Source organism: Nicotiana tomentosiformis, chromosome 5, assembly GCF_000390325.3.
Source record: "Nicotiana tomentosiformis chromosome 5, ASM39032v3, whole genome shotgun sequence".
Classification (NCBI taxonomy): domain Eukaryota; kingdom Viridiplantae; phylum Streptophyta; class Magnoliopsida; order Solanales; family Solanaceae; genus Nicotiana; species Nicotiana tomentosiformis.
In genome coordinates, this window is record NC_090816.1 from 111,893,069 (window position 1) to 111,918,183 (window position 25,115).

The 25,115-nt window shown below is 40.3% G+C and overlaps 3 protein-coding genes across 4 annotated transcripts in view; 1 reads left to right on the top strand and 2 right to left on the bottom strand.

Moving 5' to 3' along the window:
* LOC104091664 (uncharacterized) overlaps window positions 1–11,183 on the bottom strand; it is a 45,485-nt gene extending 34,302 nt beyond the window's left edge. For both annotated transcript variants that reach the window (XM_070175220.1, XM_009597045.4), the window contains exons 1-4: window positions 11,028–11,183; window positions 5,972–6,153; window positions 3,713–5,893; window positions 1,307–1,382 (exon numbers count right to left, since the gene is read on the bottom strand). In XM_070175220.1, coding sequence (XP_070031321.1) covers window positions 1,307–1,382; window positions 3,713–5,893; window positions 5,972–6,146 — 2,432 coding nt within the window. In that variant the 5' untranslated portion in view covers window positions 6,147–6,153; window positions 11,028–11,183. The remainder of the gene's footprint in view (window positions 1–1,306; window positions 1,383–3,712; window positions 5,894–5,971; window positions 6,154–11,027) is intronic.
* LOC104091667 (glucan endo-1,3-beta-glucosidase 8-like) overlaps window positions 1–25,115 on the bottom strand; it is a 152,093-nt gene that overhangs the window by 50,935 nt on the left and 76,043 nt on the right. The window lies entirely within an intron of this gene.
* LOC138893004 (uncharacterized) lies at window positions 24,476–24,901 on the top strand. The gene has a single exon (XM_070176767.1). The coding sequence runs from the start codon at window positions 24,476–24,478 to the stop codon at window positions 24,899–24,901; it is 426 nt and encodes a 141-aa protein (XP_070032868.1).

Below are 25,115 nucleotides of genomic sequence, written 5' to 3' on the forward strand. Positions count from 1 at the left end.
GAAATTCTGGAAACATCCACAAACGGAACTCCATATCCCCATCATTCACCACCACTGAAACAGGAAACCTTCTCCCTTACTCACTATAATTCTGACTCCCATCAAGTCATGCAAGCTACAGATTACATCAACAAAACCTCCACAAAGATCTCCAATCTTTTTGAGAAGATCAAAGCACCACAAGAGTGCCGGTAGCCCTACAAAGTTTACCACTGCAGTGTCGCCAGAAAAGAGTGGGTCGACACATCCTGCAAGTTCTACCCAGTTTACCAGTCAGAAAGTTCTCCCCCAACCACCACCTTCCTCCTTGAAGAACTTTAATGGCCTGCTCCTCGTTCGCAAATCGAAACTGAAATTGCGTGTCCACCAGTTGAGAGATTTTTCTTACCATCTTCTACACCCCATTCCTCAATAGCCCAGTTTCTTACTGCCTCTGGAGAATCTACCCATTTCGAAAAATTCCCAAGCAAGCATGTTTTCAAAAGGTTCTTTCTTCTCTGAGTATGTTCATCTGACAAAAGAAAACCTTGGTTCTTTGCCTGTATCAAGCTTCCGGCAGCTTCCACCTAGCTCTAAGGATAGCCAGAAAGAGCCTCCCTGTAGGACAAATGATCTAGCTTTCTTGATTCTAGAGAGAACTAGGAGCTTCTCCCACATATCTCTCTTTGTTAACAGGTAATTATTATTCACGTTCTTGATAAACTTTTTTACCCATGTTAAAGCAAAACAAGTAGATTGGACAGAGATAAGCCTATGAGACAAGGGTGAGCCCATTGCAACAGCATTCGGTCAACTAATCAGCTTCTAACAAGCTTGGGGAACTAGTCAAAAACGATTTTACAACCGAGGAGGTGATGTGGATCTTCCATTTTGGCACGAGTAGTTTCTCAAACTAATCAATTGGAGACGATACCTAGAAGAACTTTGCAACAAGCGTTTTAATAAAATCTAAAAGTGGTAGAGAAATTTTCAGAGTTCAGACAATATCCAGTCCACAAAAGTATACTTTAAATTCAAAAAAATGCACAAGCTGCCTACAGCTCTCATTTCTTAGAATATTACCTAATGAAAATTAAAAACCCCGGAAAGATTTTCAGAGTCCTTTAGATTCAGGTACAACGATTAAGAGCAAAAAAGGCAGAGGTTCAAAGATCTTCCTAGTAAAACTTTTTCGAAGTACTAGTCATGTTGTATATCTCAGTAGATGTACCAGCTAATTTAAAATGCTCCAATCAATACTTCTACATGCTACTCATTTTTATAGCCATTCTAATAATTAGGTTCACAATAAGCTACTCAAACTTACTTTTCAATCTCCTCGAATTTTAGGTATTCCAATGCCAGCTGCAAGTGCCGAATCCGCGTAACACTCAAGTCCCATCCTGCAAAATTTGCGAAAGGACATCACACTTCCTGCATATCAACTTTTTCTTCTTCTCCAGGAAAAGAAAAAGGTTCTTCGCCAAAATCAGCTGGTTTTTGTTGGGGCATGAGTTAGTTTGTGCAGTACAAGAACATATTGTTCCTAAGAATACTTATGCACAAATATATTCTCTGGTAATTAAAGAACTTGATTTGACAACAAACACTAGCACTACAAAGTGCAGATGAAAGAGCTAGACCTGATGTATGCTACCCAATGATATTGCAATACGATAGTCACACTCCACAAAATATTCTAGTAGTTTCAACTTGGAAAAGAATAAGGAAACTGGAAAGAAAACATTGACACAAAGCATTACTGCCTTGAAGTAGAGACAAGTAATCTAAACATTTCATTATCATTTGCTTTCTTTTGCTTTATCTCCTTCCATTTTCATCCGCATGGGTTTGAAATAATGAAATGTTTCCACAGGTGAAGCATCAGAAGGAATCTTGAAAATTAAATCTTTTCTTTCAATATCTTAGATTTTTGAGTCAAGAGAAGTCACACAAATTAGTGCAATCAGCCTGCTCTCTCTAATGCAGCTACCGCGCCCTGAAGTCTTCAGGCAGGTTTAGAGAGGCTCTCCCAAGATTATCAACTTCTAAAATTCAATAAAACTAGGCAACATTCATTTTAGAAAAAATGTCATTATATTTCAGTGCTAGAAAACTATTTCACCCGGGGAATGATTATGGAAAGCCAAAGTTCAATAACTGAGGAAACCCTATAATGGAAGGCTCTGAAAAAAGGCGGGGGGAAAAAACAGAGTACAATCAGTGAGAAGGAACAGACAAAGTACTCTAGCAAGCCTAAATAACATAGATCCAGTGTTATCAAAGGCAAGAAGGACAGACAAGCGCCAAGGTAGGTTGAGCTTTAAGCATAAAACTCAACTAAAGCGCGGACTATAATGGAAAATAAGAAAAAAAGAGCAAAAGAAGAGAGGATTAAGAATATACATGTAAGGCAACAAAGATTAACTATAATCACAAACAGCAATTACATAGAGATGAAAATTGGAAAAGCTGCAGTTAAATGAAATATATGAAGTAAAAATTCACTCAAGTTGAGAAGGCATGTGTTTTTCTATTTAGATGTGAACAGACAGTTTTAAGCTTTTAATTAGGTTTAGTTATCAAACAAAAACAACAAAGCCAGTGTGATCCCACAAGTGGGGTCTGGGGAGGGGCGGGTATAGGCGGGTATAGGCGGGTGTACGCAAACCTTACCCCTACCTTTGTGGAGTAGAGAAGTTGTTTTCGATAGACCCTCGGCTCAAGAAAAGCGTTTTTCAAAACAGGTTTGGCAAATACAAGAGTAAAAAAGCTAAGACGAAAATAAAGTAATGACAGTAAAAATAGTAAAGCTAACTAAAGTAAAAGAAACATCAGTAGTTATAAAATTGATGAGTAAGATAACTAAACCAAAGTAATTAGAATTTAGTTATGGATTCTCTAACACTAAATTTTTAATTTCCTATGCCTAGTCACTAAAATATTTATTCACCCGGTTTTCTTAACAGCTAAGCAATATAAATGAACTGTCTTTGTTGTTTAGTGTTGCTCTTTTCACGATGGAGCCCAAGAGAGATGTTTCACATGCCTTAGTTCTTTGATGCCTGTGTTTTAGCGCCATTTATGCAAAAGATAAAATGCCAGTCCGCGCAGCACCAAACTTCAGTGTTTAAGTACGACTCAACTGAGCCTTTAACAACACGGCTTAGATTATACTAACACAATCTCATATTCTGCAATAACTCAACTGCCAACTCCCAAAGGTTGTTTCAGAAAGAGTACAGCTGACAGAAAGCTAGACAACAAGAGCAATTTTAGACAAGAAATTTCTGTCAAAAAGTCAACAAGACTTAAAAAGCCCAATCACTAAAAGGAAAAATCTAACAAGAGTAAAATAATTTTAATTATTTCTCCTAGAGCAACTTTAAAGCCCATCACTAAAAGGAATAATCTAACAAGAGTAAGATCATTTTAATTATTTCTCCTAGAGCAATTTAAAACAAGAAACTTCTGTCAAAAAGTCACAAAGCACAAAAAACCCAGTGCCTGAAAGAAAAATGCTAACAAGAGCAAGATAATCTTCATATATTAACGACGAAAGCATGTGCAAAAACTGTAAAACTCAAGCAGCAGTGCAGCACAAAGTAACAAAGTAGGACACAGACAATTAGGCCAAATAAACTCTAAAAGAACATATTTATAATTTAATCTGTTCATGGGGAGAAAAATGTGAAGGCTAGTAAAAGGGTGTATTTCAGCTTCAACAGATTACCATTTTCCAAGCATAATTGATCTGCCACTTCAGGCCCATCATACAAGAGAGCTTTATCCAAGACCTCCACTTTCCATGGAGAAAAAGGTCTTTTTGTGCTTTCAAATTCATGAAGCTTATGTACCCAATACTTTGAGCCAGCACTATAACAAGATTGTCGGTATCCAATTGCTTCGACAGAATAGAAATTCGAAGGAAGTGAAAGACAAGGCAGAACTACAGCAATACCGTCCTTTGTGACCAAATACAAAGAACCATGAAAACTACAACCTATAGCTTCGTCAACTATAGCATCCCAACCTTGAATGTTATAGCAGCTGTCATCATTTACAGTCAAGTTTACATGTAAACTGGAATGAACAAGTTGACACTTGACATTTCCCTCAGAATATTTTCTCTTCACTAGCCGAGTGAGCCCAAAAGGAGAAAAACAAACAACAGCATCTTCTTTGGATCCATCTATACCAATGAAAACTTTTCTGCTATGGCATGAATGCGATCTACTACCAAAAATCCTATTCTTATTTACATCGGTAGCATCAGATAGGCTACTCCCATATGAGTCATACTTCCTTTCCCCATGTGTATTAGCAGTAAAAGAAGACTCTCTAATAATGGATGAGTGACTTTGTTCCTTCCCACCGAAAAAATCAGGAAAGACCCTTTGATAGCCAATTTCAGCGGAACCTACCTCCCAAGCAGCCAACATTTCATTACCCAGCTGTTGATACTGAGGGTGTAATTTCTCGAGTGAACAGTACTTCTTTGGGATATGGTCATCCACATTTATTACATATGTTAAACCATATTCATCGATCACACAAAAAGTTAAGGAATGGGAAATGACAAAAAGCCTTTTGAACCTTCTTCTACCAACATAATCTCCCTCCTGATTGATGAACTGACCACATTTCTTCTCTTCAATACGACTTTCTCTAATCTTCAGAGATGAATTCTTTTGTTCTTGAGATACTAAGGAAGGAGAAACTCCACACACATTTAACAGATCTATACATGCTATATGTTCACCGGTTAATGCAACGTAAAAGGAGACTAAGCCAGTAACATTAAGACAAATAAGAAAAGCATGAGAAAACCTAAACTCAGGCCACTCAATTGCTGACCTGTCCTCAGGGCATTTGCCCACTGTCACCGAGCAAACCCACTGCATTCCCCAATCAATTAACCTGGCCACTGCAACTAAAACTTTACAGCCTGTTCCATCATCTATATTTGTTGTGTTAGTTTGAACATCTTTATTTGTATTTAAGGCAAACCCAATCAAGCATTGTGCATCATTAGAGAACACACTGAAACATTTGTAAGAAGTGCTCATCTGATCAACTAGAGCATCAGGGGACATCCGTGTGGAATCTGTACATATACTTTCTGTAGGATCTTCGGCTGAGATATTACCATTCTGTTTGTCATGTGATATAGGACAACCATCAAATAGAAATTCCAAAAGCTGTGGACAGCTGAGAAAATTACTAAATGAGACAACTGAAGCAGATGAAGGAACTGATGATTTATCTGGGAATTTTGTATACACTTTTCCATCAGAATTCATTGTTTTAACTTCAGTCAAAAAAGTACGCAGCCATCTTTTTACTCCAGCACTCTCAGATGACACCTCCTTTATACCCTCCATAGAACAGCTATTAGTTTTTTCCCCAGTTGGACTAGACCTGTTCGTGTCACTGACCTTCAGGGACTCATTTGACTGGACGGTAGAGTCATACAGAGTTCCCGCTGGTTGAGCTGAGGCTGTTGACGGCCCCCACTCCACCCATAGCCCTTGACCTACATCATCTTGTTCCGTGGGTGTTATTGAATCACTTGTCATATAAGATTGACAAAAAGCATGGACAGTTACCCCCTCATGGCCTAACACGAAAAGCAGTTCTTTGAAAGGAACACTGTCATGCTGACTACATAAATCTTCACAGATACCCCAAGCCACAGTTTTTACATCAGAAATAGAAGGGAAAGAGTTAGATCTTTCAAAATCCACTGTCGTTGTATTTATGTTGCACGGCTTCGTCTCAATTGACTGAGAAGTGCTCTCACAGTCATTCTCTAACTCTGTTTTACCGAGTACCATGCACTCCACTGAGCAGGAAGACAAAGTATCCGCATTCTGAAAACTCTTAGAGATTTGTGGATCATTAATACTTTTACCTGCAGCAAACAGGAAACTTTTAGAGGTAAATATAAAATATTTATTGTTGAACTGACAGGTGAATTAAAAATATTCACCTTTACCCAATGGAACCAGTAAAGCTTCACAATGATATGAAAGTAGAGCTAATAACTCCCGTCTTGGAGAAATAAAACCTTCACAGAAGTCTGACAGGTTGACTTGGACTTGCGAGGAACTCCATTTCTGCAGCTGCAGTATTGCAGGATCTTCGCCACCATAGGCAAAATCCATGCCAGTCCTAAGGGACAACAAAAAATTAAGCAAAGGCCAGAAAGAAACGATAGCCATTGAAGTATTGGGACTTGGAAGCAACAAATTCATGAAAGAACACGATAATATGTTCAAAAGTGCCCATGAAAATTTGTTAGATGCCGAAGATTCCGTAATGATTCGTTTTGGGTGTACTACTCTCAGCATTTTCTTTATATTGACATATATCAATAACACATATAGCATTACATATCAAAAAAATTGCCCATAAAAGTTAGAACTAATTAATTGATAGCAGATGCCAGATGCTTTACCAGTTAGTGCAGACAAGGTCCTAATGGGAATTCAATTTGGAAGGTAATAGTACCAAATATCACAGACAGTGCAGGTCCAGTGGCTTCATTTAACGACCGCAAAGTACAAAAGACCCACAATGAACATCGCCCTTCCTACTTTCTCTTCTATCCTTTATGGACACAACAAAATGGCTATAACTGAAAATAAGCTTAATCCAATAAAGCCCCATCTTTTCCTAATCTAATGCTGACTTATTTTATGACATGAAAATGTGGAATGAGATCTAAGAGTATACTGATAAAAAAAAAACACGGAGAAATTTTCATGACTACCCAACACAAACTCATGCATTGCGATTAAGGAGCACAAAGCCTAGATCACCCCATAATGAACATTATGCCCCCACATTCTCATCTAGCCTTCTGCGACACATCAACATGGCAATAATTGCAAATAACTTCAAGCCTAATCCAAGGCACTACTTTTTCATAACCTTGAGGCTAGGGGTGGGCATAGTTTGGGCAAACCCGAAATCCGAACTTATTGGTTTTTTGGTTTGGATTTTTGGATTATGGATTGGAGTTCGGATTTTATTTTTAAAAATTTTGGATTTTGGATTTTGGATTTGGGACTTCGAAATTTCGGATATCTGAAATCCGAAATTTTTGTACCTTATATTTAGCCTTACCAGTTAGACATTAGCCCATTACGGCATTACCCATATACATACCTAATACTAATAAGTCTAAATCTCCAATAGAATCATGCCCAATAAACATTAGCCCGTATATTCAATACAAATTACTAAGTCCAATATGGGATTCTCTACTAAATCAAATATAATATAGGGTTTTCTTTTCTCTCACATCTCACCCACACAGCTACACCATACGTGCGTTTGTAAACACTGAAGAGTCAAGGCCAAAGTTGACTAAAGATTGAATTTTGGGTTCACCTTTCCCAGATAATCTTTTAATTTAATTTATAATAGTATAATTTGAATCAGTGTGATATTGCATATTCGAGACCTTTTTTCTTGAAGAGCCATTATATAGAGTCGAGAAGATATCAAAAACTAAAGCATCTTTTGATTATCATCTTTGTACTTCATTTAAATGATTATTGAGTGTTTTCTATAAGCTCAACTTATAGGCTTAAAAGTCAGAACCGAAAATCCGAAAAATTCAATCCGATTAATCTGAAACCGAACTTAAAAAATCCGATCCAATCTGAAATTATTTGGATTGTAATTTCTTAAATCCGAAAACCAAAAATCCAAACGGCAATTTCATATTCAATCTGAACTGCCCGAACGTCCACCCTTACTTGAGGCAGACTTGTCTCCGCACACGTTCATGGGTAAAAAGTGATGATTTAGGAGCAGCATCAAGAATTGACATGTCTCTCTATTCGAATCAATGCAATAATGAATCCAGCATTATCAAACAATCAATCTTGAACTCTTGAAGAAAATGTGGAGAACAATTATAGCATGTGTTTTTGAACAATTTGAAAAGAGAGGAACCGGAGATGTTCTGAGGGGAAAGCATCACCGACGCATGCCCTAACATAGATGCTTATATAAACTAATAACATTTTGACGTAATCTGTCTAATATTTATGATATGGGGAAAATGATAAGAGTTCATCAGTAGCTTACAGGCAATGAGGCATTGTAATCTTGGAATCAGTTTCTTTTCCTAATGCCTAGCACTATGTTAGTGCTTGGCAAGTTATAGTAATGAAATCTTTTGCTTACTGACCGAAAAAGAGGAAATCAATAAATACCAAAGCAATTTGCACCATCACCCAAGACGAAAATAAAACTTCCAGGTAGGAAAGACAGACAAATAAATGATTACCATAGATAGCCTGCAGATATACAAACAAATTCATTATCATTGGGATTGGCAACAAAGGCAAGTTTCACCTGAACAGGTTTATTGCAACAGATACTCATTCATCAATCCAGCTGGACTGAGACATGTGTATGTAACACAAGAGAGATGTTGGGTATATAAGTTAACAAACCTTAGACCTTAGTGACACGTTTTAAAGCCATGCGGGCCTAGGTCCAAAGCGGACAATATCACTAATGGGATGCGTTGTCGCAGATGGTATCAGAGCGACTCTTGTGTCAGTCTTGCCGATGGTGGGTCAGAGTTCAACTGAGTTTAGCCAAATCCCGGTTAGGCGGGGCAAACCTCAGTGTTGAGCCTAGGCGAATCTCATACGGTGGGGCAAACCTCAGCAAGGACGCTGAGTCCATAAGAGGTGGTGTAGAGCCCGATGCCCAATGCTTGAATGTGAAATGTCATATTAATTGTGTTAAAAGTATTTCAATTCTGCAACATATTTTTAGAGATATCTGGAGTTCCTGTATAAATATTTAGTCTTCTTTTATTTTTTTATTTCTTTCCTAATTTCATCGTTTATGATAACCTATGGTCAAGACGCTTATGGAACTAATATCGTATGTCCATCAACAAGTAAATGGAGACAAAAAATTTCATATCTGTTAAGAGACTGTTATTTTGAAGTTGGAGTAAATAATGCAACATCGAACACTCTCAGGAAAAAATTCATTTATATGTTTCATGTTTCCTAATATTGCTCTTATTGTTGCAGAGGTACTTGAATGGTTCATAAGTTTGTTTAATATCCAAGCAGCAACCTTCTTTTCTGTAAATTTATTGGACAATGATTAAGTTCTTTCCTTATACCGGTATGTAGGCGTGAAACCATGGAGAGTGAAGATGTTAAAAGCGGACGGGGGTAGACCTATAATCACACGGATGGAAGTTGTCTCGGAGGACCTAAAATTTCTAGCCAAAGTTACAAAGCAATTCTATTGTAGGTCTTATGCTTTCTAGAGATTCATACATTTAGAAAATATAGAAAAATTCTAATACTTTTCATTTGTATTTACATAATATTGGCATGAGATGAGCTTAAATAGTGTAACATGGACAGTGAAGATTCATATAGCAGACCCCAACTTCTTTTTTTTTTTGATAAGATGAAGCTGACCCCAACTTGTTTGGGATTGAGTCGTTATTGTTGTTGTTGTTTATTAATATCTTCCTATTCGTTTTCAATTTTACATTATTTTTCAATCGGAATTTGATACTTTTTTGTGACCGAGAAATCCGTCTGGAGCCAACCCTTTGGGCCAACACCAGCATCCGAAACTTGGGGATGATGGACCCGCCCCTCTACCTTTCTTCTTAAATACTAGAGTTAGTGGCTCGAATTTGTAACCTAAAACACAAGTCCCACAACCTTCTCCAATTGAGCTAACCCTTGGGGGCCTAGATTTTAATGTCTATTGAAAGATTGTTTTAGGAAAAATGGACTTGAGATGACTGATAGTCAATCTTAGAGGATAGCATGTACGTCTATAGTGGCTTTATAATTGGATCTAGGGAAATAAGCTAAAGCCACTTTGAAGCTTCGGTAAGCTTTTTAACACATATGATATAAGCCTTTGGAAAACGTCAGCAGTATGTTCACTACGAATCAATTATATTAATCAGAGAAATCAATTCTGATTTAACATCGCGAAAACCTCAAAGAGTCAATTCTAACAGTAAATCTTAGTAAACAATTAAGTGTACCGGAGCTTCTTATTCTTTTGTTTTCAATAAGTTTACCATTGCATCTTTTCCTTGTTCTTTCTAATTTCCAATGAAATCCCCTCATTGGCAATCTAATTATAGTTATATGCAACAAGCTTCCAAGTCCTAATCTCATCGACCCCAACCTCACATCAATTAACCACTACTATTGAATTCAAAAGCAGCAACTCAGTATCAGATTCTTCATTACACCTTAATCACAGAATAGTTTGGATCGGCTATATTTATCCTCTATATCCATTCTGCTGCATTTCACCAGCTTCATTCCACTACTCAATAATTATCCAAGGAGGTTCTCTAAAACAAGGGCTTCACAACAGCCAAGGGTGTGGCTTAGTGGTCATGAAGTGGGAGGAGAACCTTGAAGTCTCAAGTTCAAAATTCATCTTCACATCTACCTAAGCCTTGACGGCCAAAGTTACCCGGTGCCTGTGTTGGTGGGAGGTAGTAGGTATCGAGTGAAATAGCCAAGGTGCGCGCAAACTGGCCCAAACACCACCGTCATCAAAACAATATATAAAAACAAGGGCTTCACTAAATCACACAACTATCCCTACTCTTCTCATACAATCCCTAACCAAACTAAAAGAGCTCTAGTCAAACAAATAAACTCAGTCTGCTCCAAAATTTGTAATCCTCCATCCTAAACCATCACTATAGTAAGTTCTCAACTCATTGGCCCCAACCCCACATCATATCGCCAGTGTTATTGAGATTCTAATGCCAACAAATTTGCTTCAATCTTCAAAAATGAATCAAATTCAGTCAGCTGCAACCCAAAATTTTAATAACCAAATCAAAAACTAAGATAGACCCAGATACTAGATTCCGAAAGGGTGTCTGATTTACCAAAATTCTAGGAAAATAAATATAAATGCAAAAATTCAACGAATAAAGCTTTAGCAATTTTTGTCAAATTTTCAACTTATAACTTGAGAAAATAAGTAGTAGTAGAAAAGGATAAAACCTGAAAAGGTAAAAGTCTAATCGATCGGTTCTTCACAGCAGTTGTGTTGTTTGAAGGCTTTGCTTCTCATAGTCTACGCTGTTACCTCTCTCTTTCTCTCTCTGACAATTCGAACCAAGGAAATGGTGGCTTTTGCACGATCTCACAATATATTTTATGTAATTTACTGGTAATGGTAGAATATACAGTTGATTTTTCTTTTCCTTTTCTCTTTGGTTCTTTTTTATTTCACAATGAGAAATAATGTACACAATTAAATAAAACTTCGATATTATTTCACAACGAGAAATTAACTTAAACAGCCGTTCGTCTAAAAATATAACTGAAAGTAATATAATTAGTTTTAATATATGTATATTGATTAGGACGGTAAATATTTTTGATCGAGCAATTAAATATAGTATAATTTTTTGTTTTACAATTTAGTATAAAATACATTAAAAAGTTGTAGAAATATATATACTGAGAGAGCGTAAAAAAATAATTTCATAACTAAGTCATTTAAACAAATTATTTTTTAATATTATTAATTGCTAATTATAAGATAACTTGATATAACAAGTTAAATTACACGAATCTTAAAGTTATTAATGTATTTAATTTAAATTTATTGGAAAGTATAGAAAGTGCCTATCTTTGGTTCCTTAACCTTTTGGCTTTTAGCGTGATGTTGAAACCTGGGAAATATCTCTCACCCAAAAAACAAAATTGGGGATCTTTTAAAAATTTCAAGTTTAAATGGTTAGGAAAACACTATTTTACTTCTTATTAATTTGTGAAAAACGAAGTATCATGCTCATGTTAACCATTTATTAGTGAATAAATGAAGTGGCATTAATTAATCCCTCGATTATCACTACTTGATCTATTTTACTCGAAATTAATTGTACTTTATTAAAATAATTTGCAACATCTCAATTAATTTATTTTGATATGTTTACCCGAAAAATGAATAGAGTTGAATTTATACGCAGTTCCGAGGATATGTGGCGTAACTTGATACAAAATGCAAGGATAAATAAAATGTAAATGTAGATTGGAGAGAATGCAATCTAGATAAGGTTATCAAGAACAGTGAACCTTAGGATTCGACAAATAGAATCAATCTAAGAAACTGGAAGAAAGATTCTTTATAGTAGGAGAAATATAATACTTTTATTACAATGTAAGTCTCAGAAAAACTTGTGCTACAGAAATGATAACCAAGCCCTTTTATAGTGGAGGGATTCGGCTCCAAGCATAATAAAATAAACATTCAGTGGGAGACCCCATTTAAGTCAGCTTTTTCATAATTTCTGCCATGATTCCCTCTAGTGGGATTGCAACGGCTTTTGTCTGCGAGCTCGATCTCGCTTAGAATCATCGATTTTGATTCGAGCTTGATTTCTGCTCGAACTTGTGATCTTGGTTCGAGCTCGATCCTGGTTCGAGCCCTCGAATTGATTCCAGGTCAATGTTGGTAGGTCTTTGGATTATCAGCACGATAGGTCTACCCTGCGTCATGGTTCGATTCTTGTTCGAGTTTGATTATGATATCGGATTCGAGGTTAGTTCGTCCCCCATTCGGGATCTTACTTCGATACATCACCCTTCGAACCATACCGGACATGCCAAGGCTGAAATCTATTTCGACCGTATACAGATAGTCCCCTCGTTTCTGAGAAAGAATATGGCGAGAAACGATATAATTTTCAACAGCTCGATCGGATTATATCTTGTCGTTTCCATCGGGTTCGACCATGACGCATCTGGTAGTTGTCCCGTCGGTTTAATCTTTCAAGGCATTTAATGCATGTCAGGCGGTGGTCGGCCACTGCTGATACTGAACCGCCATCGTTTGAACCTATAAATAACCCTTACTTTTATCTTTTACCATTTTTACATCTTCTATCTTCCAAAATTTCCCAAGTTCTTCTTCGTACTCTCTTACCAGTAAAGCTGTGATTTTTTTACGAAAAAACCCCTCTTCAATTCTACCAAATCTCTATCACTTTCTTCTATTCCTTACTTTTGAATTCAAAAATGACGAAAACATCGCAAACCATTCCCCAGAAAGAGAAGGCTTCATCTTCACAGTGTGTCGCCGATGAGGCACCGGCAGAACCACGGCCTGAGGAGTGTGTTCCCGGGGCGTGCGTCCTTACTTCAGATTTTAAGGTTGATAAAGGTTCATCGGTCCCTGGCCGGTGTGAGCCGGTATCGAGGTACATGTGTTCGATAACCGAGAAGCACCTCGATATGTTAAAGAAGGATTGCAATTGGGGTGAAAAAGAAGTAATAATACCTACCCCTGACGAAGATATCACTTCTTACGTGAAAGGGTTTTTGAACGTATATACTTACCCTTTCACTTTGGGTGTCACGACCCAACTGGAGGGTCATGACTAGCACCCGGGCCATACTTGCCGAGCACCAACGTACATTTTATCTAACCTTCCTTATTATCTTTAAGGGCCGACAAGATCAATATAAATAGTAGACATGGATCATGAACATCCAACAATGAAAGATAATTTCATGAACATACATAACATGGGACGACAAGACTGTCAAGAAACTATATATAAGGTACGAGCTATCATGATGCCATGAAAGACTATACAACAAAAATCAGCCGAAAAGGCATTCTAAACCATACATAAGTCGACACCTGTCTATGAGCCTCTAAAAGAACATAAGTGCTACAACATTGCCGGAACAGGGCCCCGACATACCCATAAGGTCTATAACAAAAATGCATACCAAGACCACGGCAAGTCCGGAGAAGGGATCTCGCCAATAACTGCTGAACTGGACAGCCTACTGTGGTGGGGGAGCTACGTCTACCTGTCTATCAGGACCTGCAGCACGACATGCAGCGTCCACAAATAAAAAGGACGTCAGTACGAATAAAGTACTGAGTATGTGAGGCAAGAAAGCATAAGTAAGAACAGTAATGTAAACATGGATAGAGAATATACAACCTGTGACATCTGGGTACCTCTGAGGGCTACTGACATGAAATACATGATACATACATATATATACATAAACTTTTAAAAGATACGCCTTTGTGGGCATCACCATCATCATATCGTACCCGGCCATAATAGGCTCGGTAAAACGTACCCGGCCATCATAGGGCTCGGTAGAATCGTACCCGGCCACGTGGAGCTCGGTAAAACCCAACTGATCAGTGGTTGCACAATAGGTGCCATACCCGGCCAACTATAGCGCGGCTCGGTAGAGTAAAATAGATACATATATATGATGCATGCTGGACTCATTGGAATCACATTTTGAACCTTTCGGAGTGACGTAAGGTCGGTATCCTTCGTACACGTTATTAGGATTAACTCTTCATCAAGAATCTTATAAGAATCAGGAACTACCAACAACATTGATAATATAAGAATAAGAGAAGTAACATCAATATCAATCGTTTCATAAGAAGGGCAGCAATGTAAGTACTGCTAGCTTCTAAGAGTAGAGTATCTTTGGGAGCTCGTTCATTACATTATATGTACAATTGGAGTCGTGCAAAAGAATGAAGGGGATAGCCTCACATACCTTGTATATACTGCCCAACCTCAAGCTATGCAAATATCACGACTCCTTAGTCTTTAAACAGAAAGAACAACTCCAATTTGACCTTAATTTTCCACGAAATATCCCTTCAATTTAGCGCCACGGGATTCCCGACATTTGATTTGTGTTGTTTGCCCTTTGTTTGGGTCTTGGATCATGAGATAACCTTGAGAGACTGTTTTTAGGGTTATAAGGTCTGAATATACTGAAAAATAATGACTTAAAACGGGGTTGAGGTATCTTATATATGTCCATATGCCTTAAACCGCCTTTGTGGGCCCCATAGAGAGCAGCTTGGCGCACTCTCGCGAAAACGCGAATATCTCTCTATTCCGAGATCGTATCAACGAACGGTTTAATGCGTTGGAAACTAGACTCATAGATCTTCAATTTTATAGGTAGATCACCCCATAATTCCAAGCACATTGGGAGAAAAATGCAGTAACATTTGACCTAAAGTTTAAGTAAAATTATAAACCTAAGTTGCGACAACTTTTATCAACTTTTGTTTCATAACTCGCTTGACTTCAAGACTTATGATGCGGATATTATATGATTCAAATACATTAAAACAAGACCTCTTGGGATAGTAAATCACCTCTAGTGTTACCCGAAAATACGGGTTACAACATCCTTGATTCGTTTAACTTCTAATATTTGTTAACCACTCTTATACACCCTTGTATCGTTTAAGACCAATAGGATTAACTTCTTATCATCTCAAAGATAATCTCTTCTTGGATTTACATCGACTAACTTACGACGTGATCTATGGTATGCGAATTTGGGTTGTAACACCCTCTCCCCCTTAGGAACATTCGTCCTCGAATGTAAGGGTTTATGGGGTGTCTAACTCATCGTGGATTCCGACGGAGATTTCCGGCTGAGTTTCCCCCATAAAATGGACACTAGCCAAACTTGCAAGCAGTTAAACCCAACCTATGGCCTTACAAGACTATACAAAGCATTATGGATATGTACATTATCTGCATATCACCATTTTGTATTAAAAAAAAAGAGTATTTACAAGCTATTGCTTATCTCATAGAGTCGTTTCACCTTATAATGCGTCCTTCTTTCCCCCGACATCCTCGTTATCTTCACTCTGGAATAGGTAAGGGTATTTAGACTTCATCTCCTTTTCTGCTTCCCATGTCATTTCTTCTATATTCTTGTTCCTCCATAATACTTTCACGGAAGCTACATCCTTTGTTCTCAGCTTGCGGACTTGTCGATCTAATATAGCCACTGGCACTTCATCATATGATAGATCCTTTGTAACTTGTACATCTTTGATAGGGACGACCCGAGAAGGGTCTCCAATACATTTCCTCAACATAGATACATGGAATACCGGGTGGACAAATTCCAATTCAGATGGCAATTCTAACTCGTAAGCAACCTGTCCAATTCGTCGAATAATTTTGTACGGCCCAATATACCGCGGACTCAACTTACCCTTCTTCCCAAAACGCATAACACCCTTCATCGGCGAGATCTTCAGGAAAACCCAATCACCAACCTCAAATTCCAGATCACGACGTCGGACGTCGGAATAAGACTTTTGCCTACTTTGTGCCATCCTCAGTCGTTCTTGTATCACTTTCACCTTCTCAATGGCTTGGTGAATCAAATCTGGCCCATATAATTCTGTCTCACCGACTTCGAACCATCCAACTGGTGATCTACATCTCCTCCCGTACAGTGCCTCATACGGGGCCATTTTAATACTGGAATGGTAGCTATTATTGTAGGCAAATTCTATAAGTGCCAGATGGTCATCCCAATTCCCTTGAAATCTAGAACACATGCTCGTAGCATATCTTCAAGCGTCTGGATGGTACGTTCAGCCTGTCCATCAGTCTGCGGATGGAATGCAGTGCTGAGATTTACTTGTGTGCCTAAACCCTTCTGAAAAGACCTCCAAAAGTTAGCCGTAAATTGAGCTCCTCGGTCTGATATAATAGATACCGGCACACCATGAAGCCTAACAATCTCCTTGATATACAACTTCGCATAATCTTCAGCCGTGTAAGTTGTCTTAACTGGCAGAAAATGGGCAGATTTTGTAAGTCGATCAACTATCACCCAGATGGAGTCAAACTTATGATAAGAGCGAGGTAATCCAATAATGAAGTCCATATTAATCACCTCCCATTTCCAGGTCGGAATCTCTATATTCTGAATCAATCCACTAGGTTTCTGATGCTCGATCTTTACTTGTTGACAATTAGGACACTGGGCTACAAATTCTGCAATAGACTTCTTCATGTTATCCCACCAATATTGCTCCTTAACGTCATGATACATCTTTGTCGAGCCAGGATGGATAGAATATCGGGACTGGTGAATCTCAATCATAATCTTCTCTCGCAACCCTGCCACACTAGGTACACATAATCGGCCCTGGTATCTCAGTGTCCCATCTCCTCCGATCTTGAAAGCTGTAATCTTACACTGCTGAATTCCCTCTCTCAATCTTACTAAGGTAGGATCTTCATATTGCCGTGCTTTTACCTCGGCTACCAAAGATGATTCTGCTGTATTCTGTACAGTAACACCTCCGTCATCAGAGTCCAACAATCTGATTCTCATATTGGCCAGCTGGTGAAGCTCTTTGGTCAACCCTTGTCTACCTGCCTCAATATGTATTAAGCTTCCCATTGACTTACGGCTGAGAGCATCTGCCACAACATTAGCTTTACCGGGATGGTACAATATCTCGACATCGTAGTCTTTCAGTAATTCAAGCCACCTACGCTGCCTCAAATTCAACTCCTTCTGCTTGAAGATGTATTGTAAACTCTTGTGATCTGTGTAGATGTCAACATGGACGCCGTATAAGTAGTGCCGCCATATCTTCAAAGCATATATTACTGCAGCCAATTCCAAATCATGAGTCGAGTAATTCTTTTCATGCTTCTTCAATTGTCTTGATGCATAAGCAATCACCTTCCCACGTTGCATCAATACGCACCCCAAACCTATACCTGAGGCATCACAATATACCACATAACCTTCTGTTCCTTCTGGGAGAGTGAGCACTGGCGCGGATGTCAATCGATTCTTTAGCTCCTGAAAACTATGTTCACAAGCATCAGACCACTGGAACTTGGTAGCTTTCTGTGTTAACTTAGTCAATGGTGCTGATATAGAGGAAAACCCTTCTACAAACCGCCTATAATATCCTGCTAGCCCCAGGAAGCTGCGGACTTCTGACGGTGTTGTAGGTCTCGGCCAATTCTTCACTACATCGATCTTCTGAGTGTCGACACTAATACCCGCATCAGATATCACATGGCCAAGGAATGCTACTGAGTTCAGCCAGAATTCACATTTAGAGAGCTTAGCATATAACTTATGATCCTGAAGGGTCTGTAATACTATCCGCAAGTGGCCCGCATGTTCCGCCTCCGAACGAGAATACACCAGAATGTCATCAATGAATACGATCACGAACACATCAAGATAGGGCCTGAATACACTATTCATGAGATCCATAAAAGCTGCTGGGGCATTTGTTAGCCCGAACGACATCACCAAGAACTCAAAATGCCCATATCTTGTCCGGAAGGCCGTCTTTGGAATATCCTTCTCCTTAACCCTCACCTGATGATACCCTGAACGCAAGTCAATCTTGGAGAAATACTTGGCACCCTGGAGTTGGTCAAACAGGTCATCAATTCTTGGAAGTGGATACTTGTTCTTTATTGTAAACTTATTCAACTGTCGATAATCGATACACATCCTTAACGACCCATCTTTCTTCCGCACGAACAAGACTGGCGCACCCCAAGGTGAAGTGCTAGGCCTAATGAAACCCTTATCCAGCAAGTCCTTCAACTGTGCCTTCAACTCTCGCAACTCTGCCGGGGCCATCCTGTATGGAGGGATAGAGATCGGTTGAGTGTCAGGCAATGCATCAATGCTAAACTCAATCTCCCTTTCAGGAGGAAGGCCTGGGAGTTCATCTGGGAAAACATCTGGAAATTCATTAACCACGGGGATTAATTGTAGAGTAGGCGGCTTCGCCTCCGCATCCCTAACGCGAACAAGATGATAAATGTAACCTTTTGAGATCATCTTCCTTGCTTTAAGATAGGAAATAAACCTACCTTTCGGCGTAGCAATGTTCCCCTTCCATTCAATGGCGGGTTCACAAGGAAACTGAAACCTAACCATCTTCGTATGACAGTCAACACTTGCATAGCATGAGGCCAACCAGTCCATTCCCATTATCACATCGAAATCAACCATTTCTAACTCAAATAAATTTGCCGAGGTTTGACGACTACAAATCATCACAGTGCAACCTTTATAAACCCTTCTAGCAATCACAGAATCTCCTATCGGAGTGGATACCTCAAGTGGTTTACTTATCAATTCAGGTTCAATGCCAAACTTATTAGCCACAAAGGGTGTAACATATGATAAGGTAGATCCTGGATCAATTAGCGCATATACATCATAAGAAAACACAGACAATATACCTGTAACAACATCCGGAGATGACTCGAGATCTTGTCGACCTATTAGAGCATAGGTTCGATTTTGAGCACCACTCGAACTCGGCACTGAACCTCTACCTCTACCACGACCTGTCGACTGTTGAAAACCTTGTGCTGGAGGTCGAACTGATGAGGAAGAACCAGACACAGATCCACTCGGTTGAGCCATACCACCACCTCCTCTGTTAGGACAATCCCGCATCATATGGCCACGCTGTCCGCAAGAATAGCACGCATCGGAACCTCGACGGCACAGTCCAAAGTGGGCCTTGCCGCACTGATCACAACGAGGTGTTGGGGGTCTCGTCTGACTAGTATCTCTATGAAATTGTGAGCCTGATGCCCTCGAACTCTGACCTGAACCAGAATAGGTAAATCGATCATACCGAGGCCTCTGAAACTGTGGAGGAGCACTAGCTACAGGTGGTGCCGAACTCCTCGAAGATTGGGGCCTGATACTGCCTCTGAACTCATCAGAATACCATGCAAATCTTGCCCTCTTATGCTGGCCCCTATCCTGCTCTCTATCTGCCCTTTGCTGGCGCTTACGATCCTCTAGGGTCTGGGCATAAGCCTGAATACGGGAAATATCCATGCCCTCTACCAAGGAGGCTGTTGTGCACTCATTTATCAGATGTGGTCCCAACCCATTCACGAATAGATGCACCCTATCACTCATCTCTGACACCATATGGGGAGCATACCTTGCTAAAGAATCAAACTGTATACTATACTCTCGTACACTCATATTACCCTGTCGAAGGTTCAAGAACTTATCAGCTCTAGCTCGTCGTATCTCAACTGGCAAGTAGTGACGAAGAAAGGCCTCAGAAAATTCCTTCCACACGGCTGGAGGAGCGTTCGGACCCCTAGATCTCTCCCAACTATCACACCAGAAAACCGCTAAATCCCGTAACCGATAAGAAGCCAACTCTACTGCCTCCGTATCACTAGCATGCATAACCCGCAATGTACGATGAATCTGATCAATAAATATTTGTGGGTCCTCCTTGGGGTCTGATCCGGTAAACACTGGAGGGTCTAGATTAATAAAATCACGAACTCTCGCACTAACCGGTTTATCAGCAGCACCGGTATTCTGCCTCTGAGCCTGAGCAGCTACCAAGCTAGTCAACAATTGCACCGCACTGCGCATATCATGGTCTGTAGTGCCAGACGGAGGAACTGGATGTACTGGGTGCCTCCTAATATCCTCGGGAGGAGACAGAGAGGTATGAGACGGCATCTCACTCTGAGCCTCACTTTGGCCTGCTCTGGCTGGAGGCACCTGAATGTTACCCTCTCCCACAGCTGTATCAAGCCGTTTACTAATCACTTGCTTCCTAGTCGAAGGCATCGCTGAAAGAAAACAAGGTGAATATTAGATATGAACACTTACTACTCAACTCTACGCACGATCTAGATTCAGGAAGAAGGTAACAACCCTAGATGTCACGTAGCCTCCTGATTATAAATGTGGCGCGCTACACATCCATAATCAAAACTCTACTAGACACGGCTCATAGACAACCCCTAGGACAGACTTGCTCTGATACCAAGTTTGTCACGACCCAACTGGAGGGTCATGACTAGCACCCGGGCCATACTTGCCGAGCACCAACGTACATTTTATCTAACCTTCCTTATTATCTTTAAGGGCCGACAAGATCAATATAAATAGTAGACATGGATCATGAACATCCAACAATGAAAGATAATTTCATGAACATACATAACATGGGACGACAAGACTGTCAAGAAACTATATATAAGGTACGAGCTATCATGATGCCATGAAAGACTATACAACAAAAATCAGCCGAAAAGGCATTCTAAACCATACATAAGTCGACACCTGTCTATGAGCCTCTAAAAGAACATAAGTGCTACAACATTGCCGGAACAGGGCCCCGACATACCCATAAGGTCTATAACAAAAATGCATACCAAGACCACGGCAAGTCCGGAGAAGGGATCTCGCCAATAACTGCTGAACTGGACAGCCTACTGTGGTGGGGGAGCTACGTCTACCTGTCTATCAGGACCTGCAGCACGACATGCAGCGTCCACAAATAAAAAGGACGTCAGTACGAATAAAGTACTGAGTATGTGAGGCAAGAAAGCATAAGTAAGAACAGTAATGTAAACATGGATAGAGAATATACAACCTGTGACATCTGGGTACCTCTGAGGGCTACTGACATGAAATACATGATACATACATATATATACATAAACTTTTAAAAGATACGCCTTTGTGGGCATCACCATCATCATATCGTACCCGGCCATAATAGGCTCGGTAAAACGTACCCGGCCATCATAGGGCTCGGTAGAATCGTACCCGGCCACGTGGAGCTCGGTAAAACCCAACTGATCAGTGGTTGCACAATAGGTGCCATACCCGGCCAACTATAGCGCGGCTCGGTAGAGTAAAATAGATACATATATATGATGCATGCTGGACTCATTGGAATCACATTTTGAACCTTTCGGAGTGACGTAAGGTCGGTATCCTTCGTACACGTTATTAGGATTAACTCTTCATCAAGAATCTTATAAGAATCAGGAACTACCAACAACATTGATAATATAAGAATAAGAGAAGTAACATCAATATCAATCGTTTCATAAGAAGGGCAGCAATGTAAGTACTGCTAGCTTCTAAGAGTAGAGTATCTTTGGGAGCTCGTTCATTACATTATGTACAATTGGAGTCGTGCAAAAGAATGAAGGGGATAGCCTCACATACCTTGTATATACTGCCCAACCTCAAGCTATGCAAATATCACGACTCCTTAGTCTTTAAACAGAAAGAACAACTCCAATTTGACCTTAATTTTCCACGAAATATCCCTTCAATTTAGCGCCACGGGATTCCCGACATTTGATTTGTGTTGTTTGCCCTTTGTTTGGGTCTTGGATCATGAGATAACCTTGAGAGACTGTTTTTAGGGTTATAAGGTCTGAATATACTGAAAAATAATGACTTAAAACGGGGTTGAGGTATCTTATATATGTCCATATGCCTTAAACCGCCTTTGTGGGCCCCATAGAGAGCAGCTTGGCGCACTCTCGCGAAAACGCGAATATCTCTCTATTCCGAGATCGTATCAACGAACGGTTTAATGCGTTGGAAACTAGACTCATAGATCTTCAATTTTATAGGTAGATCACCCCATAATTCCAAGCACATTGGGAGAAAAATGCAGTAACATTTGACCTAAAGTTTAAGTAAAATTATAAACCTAAGTTGCGACAACTTTTATCAACTTTTGTTTCATAACTCGCTTGACTTCAAGACTTATGATGCGGATATTATATGATTCAAATACATTAAAACAAGACCTCTTGGGATAGTAAATCACCTCTAGTGTTACCCGAAAATACGGGTTACAACATCCTTGATTCGTTTAACTTCTAATATTTGTTAACCACTCTTATACACCCTTGTATCGTTTAAGACCAATAGGATTAACTTCTTATCATCTCAAAGATAATCTCTTCTTGGATTTACATCGACTAACTTACGACGTGATCTATGGTATGCGAATTTGGGTTGTAACATTGGGTCCCCTTGATTCCATCATTATTGACTTCTGTCGACAATATCTGGTAACCCTAGGCCAGGTCCATCCTTCTTTGTGGCGGATCGTTATCCTGATCCGATATTTTATGAGCAAAATCGAGGGGATGTCGTTCACCCTCGATCATCTTATCTGGTTGTACCGTCCCCGACTTTTTCGAGGAGGGTTAATAAAACTCCAGTGTTGGGCTACTAAGGCTCTGTTCTCGAGTATTGACGAGGACAGGGACCGGGGTTGGATGGGCAGGTTCGTTCGAGTAAGAACTTCGGACCTGATCCCGACTGAAAAGATGCCATTTCCCGAGGAGTGGAATATGAAACGTAAGTGTGATCTTGTTGTTGCTTCTATTTTGTTCTTCCATTTATTCTCTTATCAACACTCCTCCTTTTGTGATGTAGCGGTTCTCTGGATGCCCGGAGCGGTTCCCGATCTCAAGAACTGGGTGCGGGCTCTTGTTTTGACCTCCACATACGCCGAGCGCTCATGGAGTGATTTGTCAAAGGGTCGGTGGGAGGCCAAAAATCACGGTAAGCTCATTTCTCGGACTCAGAAGATCCGAACGAGGCGTTTCTCAAAATATTTTTTATAAGGTTTCCCATATGCAGGTTTGGGTAAAGACGCGGTCTTGAGGCCTCTGTCCAATGAGGAGGATGTTTCGACCTCTGTCCCAAAGCCGGTGAAGGAAAATAAAAGGAAGAGAGCCTCGGTTCCCGAATATCCAAAACCGAAGAAGAGGACGGCTCATAAGCCGAACAAGAATGTCATTCCTTTGACCGTGGAATCCGTTTTGCGTCTAAGGGATGAAGATGATGAAGAAGAAGAAGAAGAAGAAGAAGAAAAAGAAGAGGACAATGAGTCTGCGCTGGCGGTCCGAACGAAGAGAGCCACCGATGCCTCATCGCCGGCTGGATCGATGATGCTCTATGAGGCTCCGCCTCGACTAAAGATATACCGGAAAAAGATTTAGGTAGAGTCCTCGAACTATCGGATGTCGAAGACGCCTCTCATCGGAGTCAACCGGCAGGGGTTACAATCGAAGAGCCCCTCGAACCCTTCCGAGCCGAGGGGAACGCTCCAAGCGAGTCATTTGGGGCAGCAGCGATCGAGGATTCGCCTACCTTTCCCGCTTTTTCCGTAGGGGTGATCGGGAAGCTTAAGCTCTGGGAGCCCTCGATCTAGACAGGCCTCATGATGAATAAGATCAGTTTTGTGACCTGTTTACCGGTATCGAGGACGTTGCCGGTGCCGGTGATGAATCGAATCTTTTTCACGGATTGCGGCGGGCTTTGAATCAGGTGAGCCTTTAATTTTTTTTTGTCGGTACTGTCTTTATGTTTGTTTTTCGTTAACTTCGCTTCTTGTTTCTTTGTAGGCTGTGGCAGTCCATCGAGAATAATGTTCTCATTCCCAGAATGAGCTGCATCGATATGCGGCCGACCTACACCGCGCTACTGACGAGAGAAACTCCCTTAGACTTTCCTTAGGGTAGAGAGAGGAGGAAATAAAAGACCTCCGAGCTGAGCTGGCCAAGGCTTATCGAGATTAGAATGATTTGTCTGAGCAGGTAATGATGCTTTTGAAAGCCTATGGGCTTGATACCGGAATGATAGCTAACATTTCGGTCTCACAGCTGCAGCAAAAAATCGAGATGATTGGGAAGCTTCGTGAGGAGGTTGACGTGATAAGGATGGAGTCATTGCAGTGGAAAGAAGGTATGGACCGTTTTGCTGCAGAAAAAGAGACCGCTCGAGCCCAGTTATCGTCGTCTGAAACCCAACTTCAGAAAATGAAGGAAAAATGCCTGGTTCAAGCAAGAAGAATTGAGGAGCTTGAGGCTCGGTTGGCCTCTGTACTCGCCAAGGTCGAATCTGATGCTGAAAAGGCAAAGGCCGATGCGGATGCGCTCGTGGCCATCTATCGGGCCGATGCTGAAGCTGCCCAAATCCAGGCAAGAGAGGCAGCCGAATCTGCCGATAGTCGAGCGCATTGGGTCGCCGAACTTGCTAAGTGCCGATCCAGAAGGGAAACTCTCGAGGAGATTCATGCTCGCGGCTTTGATCTCGCGGAAGAGATAAAAAGGGCAAAAGAACTCGAAGCTGATGCTGAAGCTCTGGTTTCTGATGGTGATGACGACGATGATGGGAGCAAGAGCGGATCCAAAAATGGGGGGGAACCTGATAAAGAAGAGACCGCTCCCGGTCGAGAAATTTAGTTCTTAGTTTTTACGTTGTAATCACCCATGTAGATAAATTTGTGTATAGGCATATCTCCCCTTTCGCCGACTTGCTTCTGTTTTTGTTTCCCGTCTTGCGAGGACTTTATTCGCCTTATGAATGTTTCCACAATGTTTTAAACAACTTAATCAAATTTGGACCTCGTAGTCTCTGTAACCGAGCGAGCGTTTACTCAAACCTGTGGCAATGTAG

What these genes read in the sequence shown, in the direction of transcription:
- LOC138893004 (XM_070176767.1), top strand. Translation starts at nt 24,476, where the DNA reads ATGAAGGAAAAATGCCTGGTTCAAGCAAGAAGAATTGAGGAGCTTGAG.